At 46.2% G+C, this 20,798-nt stretch overlaps 1 protein-coding gene across 1 annotated transcript in view; it reads right to left on the bottom strand.

Annotated features, from left to right (window-relative positions):
* The window catches only part of GLIS1 (GLIS family zinc finger 1), a 238,709-nt gene extending 219,526 nt beyond the window's left edge, over positions 1-19,183 (bottom strand). Inside the window, exons 1-2 of the mRNA XM_065928993.1 lie at positions 19,121-19,183; positions 17,828-18,131 (exon numbers count right to left, since the gene is read on the bottom strand). Coding sequence (XP_065785065.1) covers positions 17,828-18,089 — 262 coding nt within the window. The 5' untranslated portion in view covers positions 18,090-18,131; positions 19,121-19,183. The remainder of the gene's footprint in view (positions 1-17,827; positions 18,132-19,120) is intronic.
* Positions 19,184-20,798: the final 1,615 nt, after the last annotated feature.

The raw sequence follows: 20,798 nt of genomic DNA, 5'->3' as shown, positions 1-20,798 counted from the left end.
TACTTACAAAACAGAAAGAAACTCACAGACTTGGAGAACAAATTTATGGTTGGTGGGGGAGGGGAGGGATACCATAAGGGATAGTTGGGGAGTTTGGGGATGGACATGTACACACTGCTATGTTTAAAATGTATAGACCAAGGACCTTCATAGAGCACATGAAACTCTACTCAATCATGTGTGGCAGCTTGGATGGGAGGGGAGCTCAGGGGAGAATGGATAGTTTCGTATGTGTGGCTGAGTCCTTTCACCATTCATCTGAAACTATCACAACATTGTTAATTGGCTACCCCCAATACAAAAGAAAAACTAGGGGAAAAAAAAGAGTGAAGATGGTGAGCTTCTAATTTGAGCCAAAGTCTCAGTGGAGTCTGAATTCAGTGGGAATATCATTACCGGTAAAAAAAAAAGAAAAAAAGGAAAGAAATAGCAGCCTAAGTCTCACTTAAAGGCTAAATAGAGCATACCAGTTAAGGCTTCACCTCTCACTGTTATGTAACCCTGAACAAATCACTCCCTCCTCTAGATCTGTTTCTTCATCTGCAAGTTGGGGTAACAAAAGTAACTCCTTCACAGGGTTGTTGGGAGAATTAAAGGAATAATGCTTGTAATGCACTCAGAGCATCACTGGACCATGGTAATAAGCACCATGTTTAGCTACTATTGTTTTTATTTTTGCAACCGAGACAAATGGAAGAAAATACTAGAAAATGAAAACTAAGTAAGTTAAAGTCAAGGTCCCTGTGGTGCAAGTTCAGGGAGCACTGTCCACATAGATGGGGGGTGAGTGGTGCCCCCTGGAGGTGGCCATTTGGCCATTCCTGCAGCTCCGGAGGAAGGCAGCTGCCTTTCAGCAATGCAGTGAGGAAGGCAAGGGACCAACTCCCTGTGGAGTCTGAGAGTATTAGATGGTTTAAAAACTATGTTAGTATTATTTTGCTGAAGATAAAAATTCATTTTCAGAATGTCAATAAAACAAGTTCCCCAAAATAATAAGAAGAAAAGCAATGAAGGAAATATAGGAAAATCTTGGAATTAAGACTATATAAAATTTTTAAATTTTTGTTTCAAAATCATCATAAAAAAACTTGCCTAAACAGCAGACTCATAAAAATATTAGCAACAAATATGAAGAAAATATTAATTTATTGAGCTAATTTACTGAGCACTTTAAAATATGTAAGATTTTTAATTTTACAAATAAAATATTTAAACCCCAACATAGTTGCAACAACTTGCAAAAGAGGAGCTATGGACTGCAAATCAATACACAGTATATATTCCACTACACCAACAATCAAATAAATGTAAATGAAACTATAACCAGATGTTACTTCCACCTTCCAATTTGGAAATTACTTCCAAAATAATGGTGAAGATAAGGGAAGTGACTTCTCTAAGACACTGCATGCAGTTGCGAAAATTCATGCCCCTTCAAAAGAGCTATTTGGTAATATGTGGGTGAAATATTACTAGCCTTTGACCCAGTCATTTTCAATTTGGGAATCTATCCTAAGAAAACAATCAGAGATGCAAATGAAGATTAATGCATAAAAATAGTAACTGCAGCATTATCTATACTAAGGGAAAAGGTGAAAAATTCTAAGCATCATGCACATGCAAGTAATATATATATATATATATATATATGTATTTGTCTGTACCCACATCAACTATCTCTGAGAGGCTAAACAAAAATGGCGGGGGGGGGGGCTAGCTGGTAGGGGGTATTACTAGTTGTTTCCAGCAAAGGGAATTGGGGGTGGGGGGAGAAGAGGAAAGCTTTTCCTAAGAAACCTTTTTGGGTCTTCTGAGTTTTGAACTATTTTCATGTTGTGCCAATTCAAAATAATTTAAAAACTGTAATAAAATGGAATACATTTTTGAATGTTTACAAAGAATTTTAACAGCATGGGAAAGTTTTATTATGTTACTAATAGAATGCTAAGTTTAAAAATAAGTACCTAAGACTTTATATTCAGAATGATACCAATGATAATAAAAATATTAATATAGAGATAAGTATAGAAAAAAGACTGAAAAGAAATATACTAAAACATAAATGGTGATCACTGCCCGGGGTGAGATTATTTTCATCTTTAAATGTTTTTAGGGACCTCCCTGGAAGTCCAGTGGTTAAGACTTCATGCTTCCAATGTGGGGGTGCAGGCTTGATCCCTGGTCCGGAAGCTAAGATCCAACATGCCTCCCAGCCAAAAAAAGAAAAAACAAAACATAAAAGGGAAGCAATATTCTACCGAATTCAATAAAGATTTTTAAATGGTCCACATAAAAAAAATCTTTAAAAAATGAAATAATGTTTTTTATGGTGGTCCAGTGGTAAAGAATCTACCTGCCAATGCAGGAGACACAGGAGACTGGGGTTCAATCCCTGGAAGGGGGAAGATCCCCTGGTGTAGGCAACGGCAACCCACTCCAGTATTCTTGCTGGGAAATCCCACGGACAGAGGAGCCTGGCAAGCTACAGTCCATGGGATCACAAAGAATCAGATCCAACTAAGTGACTGAGCATGTATACATGCATCTTATAATTTCCAAATTTTCTACAATAAGTATATACTTCTGACATAAGTGAGAAAAATAAAAATTATTGTTACCTTTAAAAGGTATCTTTAAAGCTATATCTGTATCTTTACCACTTCCACCACTTCCCAAAGAAGGATGAGGAGTAAGATCAAGTAATTGGCTGGAAGTCAAGGAGAGCTGGACTGTAAAAAAAAAAAAAAAAAAAAAAAAGGCAGAATGCCAAGGAATTGATGCTGTAGAACTGTAGTGCTGGAGAAGACTCCTGAGAGTCCCTTGGACAGCAAGGCAAACAAACCAGTCAATCTTAAGGGAAATCAATCCTGAACACTCACTGGGAGGACTGATGCTGAAGCTGAAACCAGTATATTGGTCATCTGTTGCAAACAGCTGACTCATTGAAAAAGTCCCTGATGCTGGGAAAGATCGAGGACAGAAGCAGAAGGGACCGGTCATCAGAGGATGAGATGGCTGGATGGCATCACCGATGCAACGGACATAAAATTGGGCCAACTTCAGGAGATGGTGAGAGACAGAAAGGCCTGGGGTGCTGCAGTCCATGGGGTTGAAAAGAGTCGGACCCAACTGGCCGACTGAACAACAGCAACAACAGGAGTGATTCCTATCTAAACATCTATGCAAGGTGTCATCAGGGGGCCATGTGCATGATTCCAGCTTCAGAGGTGTACTTGCATGAACCATCTGCCCTCTCTGGACTGCTTCCTGGGGAATCAGCAGAACACACCCACTACAGCCGGGCCATTCAAACGCTACTTTTCCAGGAAGATTGCTCTGATCTCTCTCTTGTCAGTGCTAGCTCTCTGAGAGCCGGCAGACCCTAGGACTCACGTCTGCATCCCCAGTAGGAGCCAGGACTGGTAACCAACATGCCGGTCCCACCTCCAAGCTGTTATGTTCATCTGCCTGTCCTCTTGACTGGATGCTCTGAAAGCTGATGCCGAGCTTGGGTTATATCCACTTCTCCAGAGTCTAACAGAGAGCCGAGCATATGATAGGGTTCTAGGAAATGTTTGCTGAACAGATGGATAAATTAAAGAATGATACTCTAGATTAGCACTGTCCAACCGAACTTTCTCTGGTGATGGAAATGTTCTATATTCGCTGTCCAATATGGTAGCCACTGGGCTTCCCAGGTGGCAATAGTGGTAAAGAACCTGCCTGCCAATGCAGGAGACACAAGAGACGCGGGTTTGATTCCTGGGTGGGGAAGATGCCCTGGGGGAGGGCATGGTAACCCACTCTAGTATTCTTGCCTGGAGAAGTCCATGGACAGAGGAGCCTGGTAGGCTACAGTCCACGGGGTCACAGCAGTCAGACACGACTAAGCATGCAGCACGCACACATGGAGCCACTAGCCACATGGGTAGTGAAAGCCACTGAGCACTGAAATGTTGCCAGTAGTCGCATTTATTTAATTGTAAATTAACTTAAATAGTCATAAATTCCTCCATAAGAATGCTTACATCGCTGGATAATTATAAGATTACAGAGATGATCCATTTTGAAAAAGAGAGATGACCCAACATCTTGTAGCACTCAAAAGATGATCATGGCAGAATACTGAAAATGAGGGGGAAGAGAAGGAAGGTCCCCAACCGCCCCCAAGCCTGCACCTACCTGGCTGATATCACACAGTGGGAACCTACTTGTCTCCATAGCTCCCTGGGCAACAGCTCTGCTGTATTCTGGGTACAAAGCAGCCAGAGTCATGGAGAGAATAAAAGACTGGGATGAGTGAGAAGGGAAGGGTGTGGGTCTGGGAGAGGAGAGACTCTGAAGGGGTTGTAAAAGGTAAACTCTGGCCTTTTTTATCGCCAAAGAGAAGAAGAGAGGGTATTCCCTCCAAGACAAAAGCTTATGCAAGCAGGGACTAGCAACAGGTGCAGGAAAAGAGCTAACAAAGGCATCCCCAACCCCAGGACTGGGTAACCCGTGTGGCTCCACCCCCAGCGTCCTGCAGAAGGCTGCTCTGCACACCGTGTTCCCGCCTGTCCTCAGATTCTCACACTAGCCTTGCAAGGCAAATATTTCCATCTTATAAGCTGGCAAACCAAGGTTCTGTGAGATCATCTGAGGCCGCAGGTCTCAGACTGTCTGGAGCTCAGAAGTCTGCTGAGGACAGTGAGCCAGGTGATGAGGTGGTGAAGTCACACAGATGAGGACTGGAGACCTGCCCAGGCTGGGAGGGAACCTGCACACACTGCCGTCTTGCCCTGCTGACTTCGAGCTCATTGCAGGTAAGGGCTCTCTGTGTTAGACAATGATGGTGTCCCAGGGCCCAACTGAACACCTGGGACATAGTAGCCATTCAATATACTGAGGAAGAGACAAAGCAACAACCAAACCCAGATACAGCCCATCTGTTTTCAGGATACTTTCTCACGTGTGTGGGTGCTCAGTCACTCAGTTGTAACTGACTCCTTGTGACCCCATGGACTGTAGCCCGCCAGGGTCCTCTGTCCATGGGATTCTCCAAGCAAGAATGCTGGAGAGGGTTGCCATGCCCTCCTCCAGGGGATCTTCCCAACCCAGGGATCGAACCCAAGTCTCCTCCATCTCCTGCACTGGCAGGCAGATTCTTTGCCACCAAGCCACCTGGATGAAGCCAATACTTCATCCCCTGTGCTCCTGACAACTGGTCAGGCAGAGATCACTGTCCAAGGCTCAGACATACAGAGTCACTCTAGGTTGCTGTCCTGAAAATCTGCTTGGGGAATTGCCCAGGAAGCCACATGTTGACTGCAGAAGGACAGATTAATTCCTCTGGGGACCTGCATTCATTCTCTTCTCTGGTCTACTCTTCTCCTGCAAGTCGGAGATGCAGTTATTACAGACCCTGCTTCACAGAGCTCACAGTCTCATTGGGGAGGAAGCATCCATAAAAGCTGACTATTCAATGGGAGAAAAGTGACAAAGGGGAGCAGAAGATGAAGGAGAGAAACACTAATTCTGGCTGGAGGAGGCAGTTTCTCAACCGTGATGAATGGGGAAGATTGGACCCAAGGCATTCGAGTTTAGAGGACCTGGAGGAAGGTCCAGAGAGGAGGCAAGGTGTGAGAAAGGTCAGGGTCTTAGAGTCAGGCCTGTAGCTACCATCCAACAACTCTAGAATTTGGGGCAGGTTGTTCAGCTTTAGTTTTTCTCATCTGTAAAATGAGAGTGATGATAACCCACAAGGAGTAAGTGGCTTCGCAGAATATCTGCTCAAGCAGGGCCCAACAAATTGAAGCCTCCTCAGGGCTGAAGAGCCCCACTGGTGTGGGGATGTGGGAGGAGAAAAGGAGCACCTTCTTAAGTGTAGGAGGCAGAAGCAAGGGAATTCAGCTGGATATTAGAGTTTGAAGGCAACTCCCAACCCAACTAACCAGGGACAGGTGGAGGGAGGTCTGTACCTCCTGACCCACCCCAGAAACACCCACTCTTGCCAGACACCAGAGTCACTGCAGCTTGAATGAATGTCCTGGACTGACCCCAGGACTGGGACTTGTCAGATAATTGTGCTGATGCAGCCCATGCCCACCTGGGCAAGGGAGGTGGACAGTTTCTAACCTTCCTCCAACCCTAAGTGAAGTCAGGATGCCAGCAAGTCAGATCTGTGTCCTCCAGCACTGAGATGAGGACCTCAGTCTCTGAAACCCTGAAGTCCTTGTTCTTTAATTTTTCCAAATAAATAAATAAAAAGAAAGAACAAAATCAGGACTTCCTTGGCAGTCTAGTGGTTAGGCTAAGACTCTGAGCTCCCAATGCAGGGGGCCTGGTTTCAATTCCTGGTCAGAGAACTAGATCCTGCAATTAAGACCCAGCACAGCCAAATAAGTAAATGAATAAAATATTTTAAAAAAAGAACAAAACACCAAAATAAAGGGGTGGGATACTGCGATATAGAGGAGAAACACCATCAGACCAATTCAGGCTTGGGGACCTAGACCCAGCTCTGCCACTCAGTAAGAGCAGTAATAACAGCTCACCTTTGTCACATACCTACTATGTGCCTGCCCCTGAGCCAGGCGCTCTACAGACTCCTCACTTAATCCTCACCTTAATCCCCTCATCAACTCTATGAGATAGACTTTATCTCCATTTTACAAATGAAGAAAATGGAGGTTCAGAGTCCAGTGAACTTGCCCAAGATCCAGCAAATGGTATAGTTGGGGTCTGAACTCAGTTCTGACTCCAAAACCCATGTGACCACCTTTGCATAAGTCATATGACTTCTCTGAACCTTAGTCTTCCTATCTGTTCATAGGGGGATGAAATGAATAATAACGATTTGGGCAGAGCTCTACGGTTTACAAGCTCAAACCACGACAGTATCCAGAGAGGAGCCAGAAAGCCAACACAATCCCTGGGGTCCGTCTAAGCCTGTTCTGGCGTGGGGATCAGGGTATATACAGCCATCTCCACCCCAGCAGGGTAACTGAGAGCTGGCTCCTGGTTCTCATTTCCAAGGCTCTTCTTCATCTTAGAGAAATCTGGGTCAGATGTGTTGCAACCACCAATAACTGCTCTTTAAACCACAGGATGAGACACTCTTGAAAGCACCTGAGACTCTGCCTAGAAGGGAAGGCAGATGTGTGGCAGAGAGTGCCTACAATCCAGGCCAGTCACTCCAGGACAGCATTTGGCCCTTGCTCCTCCACCTGACACCACTCCGCCTGGCCACAGCCTAGAAGGGTCTGTGATTATGGAAGCCAACTCCTCCCAGAAAGGAAAAGAAAGGCAGGCCCAGGCAGAGGAGACGACTTGCCCAACGAATGTGACCCAGATGAGCGGGGCAGACCTCATGGTGAAAAGCCCCAAGACAGTGTGGAAAGAAAACAGGGCTGTTTCTGCATGTGAGAACTCCTTGCACACCTACTGGAGTCTTGCATGTGCTGAGCGCTTACTATATATTCAACCTTGTAAGAAAAACAGACATCAAACTTCTCCTTTCACGATGACAAGCTCCTTGAGGGCAGAGACTGGGCTGGACTCCATTCCCAAACTTCCTTGATACCCACTTTGATCTGGGCCCTGTGCTAGACACAGGGGTGCAGGAATAATGAGACTCTGCCCTGTCCTCAAGGACACAGTAAGTAAATGGAAAATTGCCACAGGACATGTCTTGTGCTACAGATGAAGGAAGGATAAGGGTTGTGGGTGCCAGAGGCCTAGCATCACCAGGCTGTGGGAGAACAGAAAGGCTTCCAGAAAGAGGTGGCATCTGAGCTGGATCTTAAGATTAAGTAGGAGTCAGACCAGTGAAAAGGAAGGGAAGGAAGGCCCTTCCAGGAGATTTTGTTTATCAAACGTTTGCATAACAGCAATAACAATAATAATTCCAACATTAATTGAGCATCTGACCATGTGCCAGTCTCTGTATTTAAGCACTTATACAAGTATAAAAATCTTTTGAGACCATTACAACTACTATTCCTGCTTTACAGATAAGAATATTGAGGCCCAAAGAGCTTAATAACTTGCCCAAGATCCCCAAGTTGGTACCTAGAACCAGAGTTCAAACCTAGTGGTCTGTTTCCACATTATAGCCATAAACCAGCACCCTATATCCTCAGATACATATTTTGCAAGACAAGGTACTAGACATAGGGCTACAAAGATAGATATTTGAATATTAACTATTTTATGTTCTAACAATGATTTAAAGAGGCACACAAATGAATAAAAATAAGCTTACAGTGTGTAAGGACAGAAAGACACGTAAAGAGAAAATTCCAGGTTCGAAGCTGCATAAGGAAAAGTCAGATATCGCTGAAGGACAAGCAAATAAGACATTAGGAGGAGAAGGTAAACTTTCCTGGTGGTCTGGTGATTAAGAAACCGCCTTCCAATGCAAGGGATGCAAGTTCAATCCCTGGTCGGGGACCTAAGGTCCCACATGCCTCAGAGCAACTAAGCATGAGCATTACAACTGCTGCGCTCACGGACCACAGCTAGAGAGTCTGTGCACCACAACAAAAGATTCCACTGCTGCAATGAAGCAACGAAGACACAATGCAGCCAAATTAGTTAATTTAAAAATAAATAAATTCATTTCCTTTAAAAAAAAAAAAAAAAAGGAAGAGATGGAACTGGATTGGCCAGAAGGCTTTGAACGCCAGACCAAGGTGCTCAGATTTTTCCCTCAGTCAACTAGCTGCTAATCTACAAGCCAAGATATAATTTCAGGGGAGAGCTTGAAAGCATGTGCCAAAGACTATCTCTGGAACAAACCGATATCACTGCAGATATGTGAGTGATTGATAAAATACAAATCTCTTTAAAATGGCCCTTAAAACTAGTAACCTCCAGGTATCTTCTCCATCAGTAGATAAAAAATATAACAGCTATCACAGGGGAGAGATTTTTGTCCTTATGTTTAGAAAACTTGGGATACCCTGCTGTCAGGGGTGGGAAGTAACAAGAAGACTTAAAGCGGGGAACTCTTTGGGGATTGAAGGTCTGGGAATTTTGCCCTCCACCCGTGCCTATACCTCCACCTCTCCAGGCTGGAAATCAACCATCTGAAGTCCCGAAGATGAGCCGAGCCCAGCCAAAGCTCTAATGCAGAGACATTCTCACAAAGAGAGCTACGTAAGTACAAATGACTGTTTGATCAATCATTTGGCCTCAGCGTGGGATTTGGTTAGAATTAAAGCCATCTGGTTGGGAGGGGGAGGAGACAAGCAGGCGGGAAAATGACCCACCCCCTCCCCCCAAAAAGCATTGCTAAAATATAACAGGGGAAAAACAGTAAAGTCTCCGCTGTTATTTCAGCCTAAGCCACTTAATCCTTCAGCACATAAAGCAACTTATTTTATGACCTTTTCCCTTTAAAAAGTAAATCAGAAGACGCTGCCTTGAATTCAGATATCTCTGAAACACACTACTCATCCCTCCCAGTGAAATATCCTGTTTCATAAACCTTCTTCGAGATACTTGAAACTGTAGATCACTAAATGCCTAGCTTTAGGCATCTGACATTCCAGAGAATTAATATTTAAACTTATTATAGGAAAAAAGAATTGAGTTTGGTTGAAGCATGAAATATTTAATAGTGTCTCCAAATTAGAAACCCTATTTTGTTTCGCGTTGGAAATGCCAACGTTATTACCTGGGCTTTGCACTCAAATAAGATAAAATGCACGGGCGGTCTTGAGATTAAACACACAATTACGGCCGTTTTCTCCAGAGAGAAGGGGAGCGAGACAGGTTTGGGGAGTGGAAGCGATTGGGTTTCATTTTTACGATACACTTAAAATTATATTATCATTCTCTGCCTGGAGGGTTGGACTTGAGAGGGCTGAAGCTACTTAACCACTGAAAACTGTGTCAAGATCGGTGAATCCACAGAGCCCTATTCACAGGCTGGTGTAGCCGTCTATGTCTTGGAATGGGCCCGCTGCTGGGCAAAACCCTGGGAACTTTCTCTACTCGCTAGGACAAAAGTATTAAGTGGTTTGGGATAAAAATTAAGCTTCAATTGACACAGTGGATCCTGGCAGCCTCTGCCGGCACGTGTAATTTATTTACAGGGTTGGAAAGTCGGCAAAATACATCATCAACTCTTATACAAACTTCTATTAGGTATTAAATACCCAAGCCTCAGAGAAGTAATTCATATAGTCCAACAACGTTCCAAAATAAACCCAATCTCCAGCCCTCCGGAGAGCTTAAAACAGCAAATGGGATCTGTGTTTTTAAAGCCGAGTTTATAATACTCCCTGGTTTCTTGCCAAAGCTTTGCCATCAAACCTGTTACTTAAAAACAAAAGCAACAACATCTAAAAAAGTAATCCAGTTGCTAAAAAAGACATAAATAAGAAGAGGCTGGGCCACAAGGCAACCAGGCCATCCTTGACACCTCTTCCGGCTCTCACTTTCAGACCCAGGGTCAACATCTAAAGGCAAAGGAGCTTTGGGCAAGCCTAAAGCCTCCTACAATTTCCACTTCAGAAAAAATATGACCCCTTGAGAATGTCCACGTTCACATACATTCTCACAAACACACACACATCCCCGTGCAAGGCCACAGACCCAAGCCAGCAGTGGGACCTCTTCCTTCCAGAGAGGGGCATTTGACTCATTCATCATTTGACACCAAAGACCCATTTCCCACAAACTCTAGTTCACTCTGATACCTGGCCTGCTCTCCCCCGCAAGCCTTTCTTCATCCCACCAGGCGTTTAATAAGAAATAATTAGTTAATAGATCTCCAGCCATCATGCCCAGTGAAGCATGCATTCTACACACCAAGTGTAGTGGGATCATGAGGAATTCTCTTTGAACAGAAGTCTTCATGACCAGCAGAAGGGAGATCGCAGCCAGGGCTTGGGCAACAGAGCTCCCACTGTATGACAGGCTCAAATGGGACGTGAACCTGCAGTAACCAGTGGGGTGTGTGTACGCTGCTTCTCAGAGGGGTCTGCTTCCAGGGGCCCTCCAGTCTCAGGCTCCTTGCCTGAGGACCCCCATGTCACAACTGGGAACCACTGTCCTCCCCCCATTTCTGCAGCAGAGAGTAGTGGGGAGAGACCCAGTGAAGGCAGAGTCTCCCCTTAAGTCACACCTCAAAAAAAAGAAAAAAAGTCACACCTCAGCCTGTGAGCTGAGACCGCAGTCTGCCCGAGGGACTGGTTGTCTGGTCCTGACTGTGGCCTTCCACTGCTGTCCCCCAGGGTTCGGAGACACATGCTAGAGCCACCATGACTCTTAGCCGCTGCGTGGGTTTTAAAAGCTGTAGTTGAGAGCTCTGTGCTCTAGAGGAGCGGTCCCCAACCTTTTTGGCATGAGGGACCTGTCTTGTAGAAGATGATTTTTCCATGGGCCGGGAGTAGTGCGGGTGGTTTGGCAACGATTCAAGCGCATTACATTATTGTGCACATTATTTCTATTATTATTACATCAGCTCCACCTCAGATCATCAGGTGTTAGATCCCGGAGGTTGAGGACCCCTGCTTTAGGAGGAAAGCACCGGCTTTGCTGTCAGATAGAGCTGGGTTCAAATCCCAGGCTCTACCACCTACTTTCTGTACAGTGAGTCACTGCAAATTAAATATGGAGCTCACTGTTTAGACAAATTGCTCAACTTTTCCAAGCCTCATTTCCCTGATCTGTAAATTCAGAATAATGCCTCCTTTTCTCATAGGGTTATTGGGCTCTATTAAATGCAATGACAGCTACGAACTGCTAGACCTGGCACAGAGTAGGTGCTCAGTAAAGGTTAATTGACATCTCTTCCTCTTCCAGTTCCTTCTGTAGTCAGCTTCAGGAATCAAGAGTTCCAAGAGGTCAAGTCGAGAACCAGACCTTTTTCTGTACTCTATATCCTTCCCAACTGCCCCAGCCAAGTTCATGTGGAATCCTGGAGCAACGGACCAGGAAGGGACTATAGGTCATCCCAACCAAGTGCTTCCCATTTCACAGATGGGGAAACCGAGGCTCAGAGCCAAGGGCTGGGCCCACATGCATTGAGTCTGTACAATGGTGCATGTGTTTGCTCCAGACAGGGCCAACCATAACCACCAAAAAAATTCAGGCCATACAGGAAATGCATTATTCAGTGAACGGACTGAAGGCTCCTCTCAGTGCGTCTGACTCAAATGCTGACTTTAAAAACACAGCTCGTAATGCTAACACAATCCGCCTCGACCCACCGGAAACCTTCTGAAGGAATAACCCTTTAGAGTAAAGGGGACGACGGAGAAAAGAAGAAAACAGATGCTTCAAGTGACTTTAAACTAAAAGACCACTGGTCAGGGTTGCATTTCTTCCACCCCATCCCACCCCAGGGCTCTGTTTTCTTTCAGTTTCTCATAAGGCTTTAGGACACCAAGGCAGCCACAAAACTTACCTCCCCCCTCCCTTCTTTTCTGCTTCCCTTAATTCAGTAACTCAGCTATCAGTCCCGGACTTTGCTTCTAATGCTGAAAGCATTTTTTTTTTTTCATTGTAAACTATTAAGTCGGGCAGTGGCTGTTGATAAACAAGAAGTCCGTTTTTAAACTGCTAGACTCATTAGCACAGGGAAGGCGAGCAGCACAAATATTTCAGGAGTTTGCTCTTTTTTCCTGGCCCTGGTATCACAGCTGGGCTTTCTGCATGTTGCCGTTGAATTTTTCAAAGCCCAGGGCAGAATTTGTTTCATTTCTTCTCCCCCTTGAACTCAATGTCTTTGTTTCTTTAAACACAGAAATAAACTACCCCCTACCAGAAGAAACAACACAAGTCTCCAGGTCCAAATTAACTGCAACTAAAATCTGTATTAGGAAAAAAATAAGCAAGCCACACATTCTAATTTAACTTTGAATATAATCATAGATAAAAGGTGAAGTTGTTGAAGTACCACCGTGTCAGCCTCAAAACATAGAATTATTTTCTAGGAAAATTGAAAGAAGGGAAATTATCTTCCCTATGCAAAAGTCCCAGTTAGTGACTGGTCCATTTACAAATAAAGTTGGTATTTATTTGTTTGGTTTTTTTTCCTATTCCTATCCAAAAAAGGATGGAAAACCCCATTCCAAACTTTAGCTTCTCCCCTTTTCTAGGATGCTTGCCAAACTCCACAAAATAAAACCGAAGAAAATGATGATAATTATGCAACATTCAGAACAAAGAACATAAGAATATATTTTTTTAAAATGATTCATTGTGCACTTATGCCTGTAATGGGATTTTAACGCACTGTAAAAATAAGTGTGCTGGCTCACTTAGCTTCTCACGCAACTGTAACGCAGGGAGATGAAGAACTTAAAGATAGGGTGAGTTTTGGTTTTTTTCTGAAGGAGGAGATGTGTGAAGGAAAACCATGGTATATAAAAAAACACGTTTTTTAATCAGAGGTGGAGCAACACAGCCTATCGATATAATTCCGCAGCTAAGACAGTCCTGAGACCTCAGCCCAGCTGAGTACTACAGGTAAACGAGTCAGCAATAAGGAACCCTAAGTAAGTTACGATCTCATGCACTGGTTCCCTTTCCATTTTGCACTCCAGGTCTTAGCAGCTTCTACAGAGCTTGGGAGGCAGAAAGGGAAGAGAAATTCTAGCCACCCAAGATTCTTTGGGAATCTTTGGGAATTGTATTTCCGCTACATGTCTATAAAAGATTTGTCGGATACATAATTCTTATGGCTGTAGACGCAACATGTTCCTATCTTATTTGTGTACCCACACACATACATGTTTCTCTTTGTCTCACTGAGCCTGACATTTGGCCAGCAGGTTTTTCTCCCCCTTATTTGAAACCTCAAGCACTGAAGAAATTTGGATCTGATTATTTCCGGATCACAGGACCAGCACTTTAAAATGGATGAAATGCAAGCAAATTGCCCACTAGAGCCGGAGGGGGTAAATGCTTTCAAAATAACTCATACCTTTCTATTATGGATGCGCTGGCCTCTCCAAAACCTCCCCAGAACATCACAGTGGCTTCTGATTCAAATGAAGAAACTCTACGAGGTAATGCCAACCAAAAACCGTCATGTCTTACTCTCCACCTCCAGTCATTAATGCGTCTGCACACAACCTACAACTGCATTCCTTCTTTGTTTTCATTTTTAAAGAAAAAATACATATACTTTTTCTTTCAGTTATAAGATTGACTACTTTGGGAATTTTTAGCCACAGTATGATGGCTGTTGACAAACAACATTTGTCACATTTGTCATGATCATCAGCCTCCTTTTTATTTGCTAGGATGTGTCCAGTCTCAGGACACAGTGAAAAGGGTCCAGTGAGTTGCTGAGAATTAAATAGTAAGCTCATTATCTGGTTTGGTCTGACAGCAGCAATTCTGGTCAAACAGAATCATTTGGTAAACTAAGAAGTTTTCTAAAGATGGCACAGATACTCGTTACCAAATTCCGAAGATTCAAGACAGAAGAAATACCAACAGCAAAAATAGTTTCAATTCTCTGGGAACGTTTGGGAAGCCGTCACGAACGCCAGCTCTCGGCCACCAACACACACACATAGAAGGCAGGAGTTGTGGAATGGGAAGCCTTAGAAACTGCCACTTACTGTCTGTAGCCTTAAGCACATCCTTGAACCTTAATGTCTTCATCTATAAAATGGGAATCACAGTAGTAAGAGTCAGGATCTGCCTGCAGATACAAACTGCAAAGAGCTTTTACATCTGTCCCCTCGGAACAGCCCACAAGGTAGGCAGAGCTCAGCTGGCGTGAAGGCTGATGAAAGAACGTGTGCAGGACACACGCTAAAAACTGTAAAGCACCGTGCACAGAGAACGAGCTTCACCGAGGCAGCGCCACAAAGCTGACCGCCGCCATAAAGTCCAGATGTTTACCTTCTTTCCTTGTCAGAACTTCCACAAGCAGAGTGTTGGGTGTTTAATAAAAAGAAAGAAAAAGCGCAGCATCTGGTAATTTGGCCTTTTCAGCTGTTTGGAATCTGGATAAACGGGATTCTGCCATAAACAGATTGCGATTCTTATTGTAAATGATGACAATGTTAGTCCATGACGTTGCACAATCCCCAGTGCCTCCTAACTCCAGATCTGAAAATCCAGAGGACCCTGACATTTATGGATAAGCTGCCGGGTTTGAGAGCTCACGCCCCGCCTCAGTTTAGGGTCTGTCCGAGAAACAAGAAGGCAGAGCATCTGAAACCTGATTCCAAACCAAGCAATACTGTCGTCTCTGCCGTCACCGGGCAGCACTGGCCACAAAAGACCTGAAGCTTGGCTCCTCTCAGCTTCCTCTGGCTAGGACACCAGTTAAAAGTCGTGAAAGTCAACAATTAAAAAACATCAAACCTTCCTCCCTTCTCGCCCCACCCTCTTTGTCTCAAATACAGCTGACCATAATGGTGCCCTACACAAATTAATAAATGTGAACCCTTCTTCCTTTTCAGTTTATATTCTTACAACTGTTTCATTTTCCCTTGGAAAGGAAGCATTATTACCTCTCGTGCAAATGAAAAACCAGCGGTTGAGAAGGTTAAACACATCACAAGAGCCATCTCCAAATTAACCAGGCACTGAGGTGGCCCTCTGACACCATAGATCACTAGTACTCTCCTCCGTCTTTCTGTCTCACGGTAGATTTACAAATGAGGAAACTAAGGCTCAGAGAAGGAAATAACAGTCCCACAGATCCTAGGTGGCAAGGTCTTAGAATTTCCAGCACAGTCAATAAATATTTTTCAGTTGGTATCCTTGTCTTCTGTTTCCAGTAAGCCTGAGACTTGGAGCTAGACACCAAATATTCAAAGGGTTATGAGGTCTAGGGAGTATCTGGGTAGGAATGGGGGCAGCAAGAAGGTTTCTTTTATGGCCTCTTTGAGAAGGTTGCCCAGCTCTGATTTTCTCTCAGGCCACTGTGCAACTTGACTACAGGGGAAAAAATTCGCCTAGAAAGACAGAAGCCAAGTCGGAAGCCTCTTCAAGCCTAAGTCCATAACCTGTGGGCTGGCCAGAGACCCCTACCCAGCAGGCCTCAGTTTCCTCATCTTTCAAAAGGGTATGACAAATCTGACCCCCACCATCCTCACTGGAGGCTGTGAAGAAAACAGAAGCCTCTTACAAAAAGCTTAATCAGTATAACCATCTTAAGGTACAAAGAAAGAGGTGCTTCCTCCCATTCTTTTACCCCCCTCTGCCCTTTCCAAACACAATCCTGATTTAAAGATCTCATATTTTAGACACTGGGGGCATGCGGATAAAAATAATTGGGGTTTAGGAGAATGGACGTCAGAAGATTGTACACAACTAATGCATACACATGAAAGGTCTCTAACCACAACTTTGGACGTCAGAAAGTTGTACACAACAAATGCATCCACATGAAAGGTCTCTAACCAGAGCTTGGAACAAAGGCTATGTTTGGGAGAGCAATTTATTAGGTCTGCAGAGAACTGAGATCTTCAGTTGACAGCTATTTTTTTAAAAACACAAAATGTTGCAAGAGGGTATCTATTTAAGGGAGGATTGTCTACAGGAGGGGAGCAAGTGAGGGAGCTCGGGGCTGCAAATATTACTCATGTCTTGCTGCACAGCCCTCCTCTCTTCCTAGTAAAAGGGAACCTCATATGTGTATTCCAACAATAATACGTTAAAGCGTTTCCCTCTATATCTTTTAAAAATGACCTCTATCTCTTGGAGAAGAGACTGAATTTAAAACAACAGACAAGAAATAGTGCTCTCCTACAAAGCCAGGTATTTTCATTAAAAAGCAAAAAGTATGTTTATTTCACTTTACCAGTCTTTTAATTAGAGAGGTGTTTTTTTTTACCCTAAAGGAGCTCTCATCCCTAAAAGTAAGCCACCCTACCATTTCTAAGTTGCCAATTGATGCTAAAGTAATGATGCCTACGGAGCCATAAAACAAACTTTTTGTCTTCCTTAAGAATTATCAACTAGAAATAGAACCAAGAGGTCCCAAACAATGAAATAATGAAAAACCAAAGCTTTGCTTTTTTCCCAGTGGAAAAAAGTAGATGAGGGGAAAGATATAGTGCCTCAACAATTTCTCCAATTTCTGGTTAATTATCTGTCAGTGTGAAACTTATAAATAATGGCTCAATAATCATTAACTGTGATGAGAAGAACGTGTTCATGAGAATCCAGCCTCATCACTGACTTTGACCCATTAATTATACTGGAGCCTGCACCTTATACCCACCAGCCTCATTGGGTACAGGAAGGGTATTACAAACTAACTTTTGACCAAAGACTATGACTCTGAAGCATCAAGTATGTAACAGCCATTGTTAAAGTCAGGACTTCACTCAGGCTAGACTACAGATTCATAAAATTTTCCATCAGGAATCCAGAAATCATCTGGTACAATTAATTCCTTACTTGACAGATCGGGAAACTGAGGTCCCAACAGGGAAGGGATCTGGTTGAAGGCTTCTGGGTTTTGTTACTGAGGAAGACTGGAATACTTCAAAGTATGCTGTTAGCAGGTTCAGAGACAGACATACTCGAATTGCTACTCATCCTAATTTATAATAAGGTTTTGACAAATTTCACACAACTTTTATCAGAAACATACAGAAGCAAAATTATGTAATCTGAGCTTTCTAAACACACATGCCCCCGCCCCCCGCCATAGGTTTACTGAGTTTAAATTAGGTGCTTCCTAGACAGTCACCGTTTCAGAATGACAAGCGAATCCCAAACAACTCGCGAGAAAACTGATGAACTCTGGAGAAAGTTCTACCAAGTGCTTGGGAAGATTCCTACAAAGGCCTGCGGTGGAATCAGACGACCCGAATCTCTCCACGCCGGTGGCCAAACACGTCGGCGGGGCCATACTCACCCTTACCGGCGGCAGCGGCGGAGGCCTTGGACGGACCGTAGTCTCGGGGACTCCGGGGCCGAAGGAGGTCGTGGGCGCGCGGTGGCGCGGGAGGCCGGGGCAGCAAGTCACGCGGACCCCCATCCCCGCAGCCCCCGCCGCTCACGGTGACCCTGAAGGCCATGTGCGGGCCGAGGCCAGCGGGCCCCCGGCCGGGTCCTGGAGCGCCGGGGGCCTCCTTCGGCCTCTTGTCTGAGTGCGCCTCCGCCACTTCGCAGTGCATGGCGCCGGGGCGGGGCGCACCGCTGGGGGTCGCGCCGGGCTTCTGCGGAGGGAAGAAAGCACAGGCGCGTCAGAATGAGCGGAGCTATCCCCTTCTTGTCCAGGGGATGATGTTTGAGCAGGTCACCATCCCTCCGTTTATTCCTCCTCAGCGCCACCACACTCACCCTAACGTGACAAACCTACCTGATCCGCGGAAAAAGTCCCCTCCAGGGCGCAGGAACATCTAGCGTGTCCTTCCCTGACTCGTGGAGGGCCCAGCTACCCAATCTGCCCCCATCCAGTCCTCTTTGGACGAACGGGGAAACTGAGGCCTGGAGAAGTGAGAGCGCCTGTGCACGTCACCCAGTGGGACACGCAGCTGACGGCAGAGATTCCCGGAGCAGGGTACTGGCAGAGCCGCGGAGACTGCTCAGAATGGGTCACGGGCTGCACACCTCGCCTCGTGGGCGCTCTGGGATCCGGCTGAGCGCAGGGACAGCCGACTACTCACCCGCAGGCCCGCGGGCAGACCCTCTGAGATACCACCACACACAAGCTGCGAAAATGGGAGTCGGAGGGTGTGTGCTCACTCCCGCAACGTGAACCCCTACACGCACCGAGACGCACACTCCCACGCGCAGCGGAGAAAACGAACCGATCACGCGTGCAAACCTGCAAAAAGTCGACAACCCATGCACGCCCGCTCCCACGCACACCAAGCACACCCCGCAAGTGCACACTCGGAAACAAGACGTGCCATACATTCTATCTTCATGCACCAGTTCAGACTCTCAGCAACACTAGTAGCTAAACAGTCTCACGCTCACCATGCGCGCGCGCTGGGTGCCCCTCCACAGAGCCTTGGGCCTTCCATCATCCCTCCTGGAAAACGGACCCGGGCCCCAAACTCTCCTTTCCCCTCGTGCTCCCCGCGCGATCCCCAAACTCCCCAGTTCACCGTTCCTGGGACACCAGACTTGGCTGTCGGCCGGGCGCCCTCCTCCTTCCCGGGCCGCGGGCCGCACCCCCTCTCACCTCGCCCCCACTCACCTCGCAGCGGCTGCTGCAGCTCGCTCGCGGGGCCCACGGCTCGGCGCGCCTCCACTGGCGCGGCAGCCCCCGCAGCCGCAGCGGCCAGCGGGGCGGCATCCCGGGGTGGGGGCGGGGCCTCAGCCTGCCTGACAGCCTCTCCAGCCACTAACTCGCTGCGGCCGCCCCGCCGAAGCCAATCGCGGCGCGAGGGCGGGGCCTCCGCGGCTGCGGGCCAGGGCCAGCCGCGCGCGAGGCAGGCTGGAGGGTTTGACAGGCGGCGGCCGGCGGCGCTGGGTGCTGCCCGGGCCCCCCTCCGCCCGCTGCCGATCGGGGATGGCCCGCGGGGCGGCGCCGCGGGCTGCAGAGCCTGGGCTCGGTAGTCGGGGCTGGGCCGGCCAGGGGGGCGAGAGGCATTCGGTATCAGGAGAGCCGGACTCAACCTGGCTCTTCTTCGCCTCTCCCAGAGGCTGAGACAAGACCCTTCTTCCCTCGTCCAGCGTCAGCTTTCTCCTGGTCAAATGGGACCCGCCAAGCCTGCTAACGTGGAGGCAGTGGAAGTAAAAGTGCTTTCAAAGCTTTCTTGCAGAATACATACAATCTGCTCCCACAGATTTCTCAGTGGGTCAGCAGCGAAGTTGGGACCCCAACCCAGGGCTCTCAGACTGCTTAAATTTCTGTTTCTGTGTTGTTTTTCACCGAAAAGAAACCAGACTAGAGTGTCTCCTTCCAAAGTTAAAGGATACACAAAAATAGATAACCAGATCCCAACTAGAAAATACCCCCCAAGTGAATCTGTGAATCTGTCTGGGAGCAGGGTCCCTGAACCTCGATTTTTAGCGAGCCCCTAGGAGATCCTGGGCTGGAGAATTCCACAGACACAAGAGCCTGATGGGCTACAGTCCATACAGTCCATGGGGGTTGGGAGGAGGGTGATTGGGTCCACTGCTCTAAGTTCCTTCAGGACCTGGGACCTGGTTCCCCTGCAGTCCAGCTTCCCTCACAGACAGCAGTGTTGCAGCAAGTCCTGCCCAATGTGTAGAAAGAACACTAGAGGAAGAACAAGACCTCTGGGCAACTGGAAGCAGTGCCTCTGTTCCCATCCCCAAACCTCAGTTTCCCCCTGGGTAAAATGGGGTTAACTCCCCGTGTCAGGTCTTTCTAAGGTTACCAGAGGCTCCAGCCAGGCCTCTGAGATGGTGTCTATATTTCATGTCAGCCTGCCCCACTTCTCATTGTTTGTTGGTGATCTAGACCCACTTCATGAACCCTGCCTGGCTCTTCACTCTTTGAAGAAAGGTGTCTGGTCTCTTTAGCCTTGGTCTCAAATTTAAAAATGTTTATGGAGCCCCTTCCTACTACACAGCAAGGTCAAGTCTCACAACATAGGATTCTACACAGTGTAAGAGACTTCAGGCAGCATCCTGAATTCTTAAAAAACCAGGTCATTAGAATTACAGAATCCTAAAATCTTATTTCCTATCATTGATTAAATATAGCATCTTACAATTAGAGAGCAATAATGGCAGGAAGGACCTTGGAAATTTTGTTAGGCCCACCTCCACATTCAGAGGAGAAAAGATGTGACTGGCCCATAGCAGTATGGTGGGGTATGGCAGAACTGGCTCTGGAATCCAGGCTTCCTAACTCCCACTCCAGCACTCTTCCTCCTGTGCCTGCCATGATGCCTCTCATAGAC

The sequence above is a fragment of the Muntiacus reevesi genome, chromosome 1 (genome assembly GCF_963930625.1).
Source record: "Muntiacus reevesi chromosome 1, mMunRee1.1, whole genome shotgun sequence".
NCBI classification, from domain to species: domain Eukaryota; kingdom Metazoa; phylum Chordata; class Mammalia; order Artiodactyla; family Cervidae; genus Muntiacus; species Muntiacus reevesi.
This window is presented reverse-complemented; position numbering and strand designations above follow the sequence as displayed.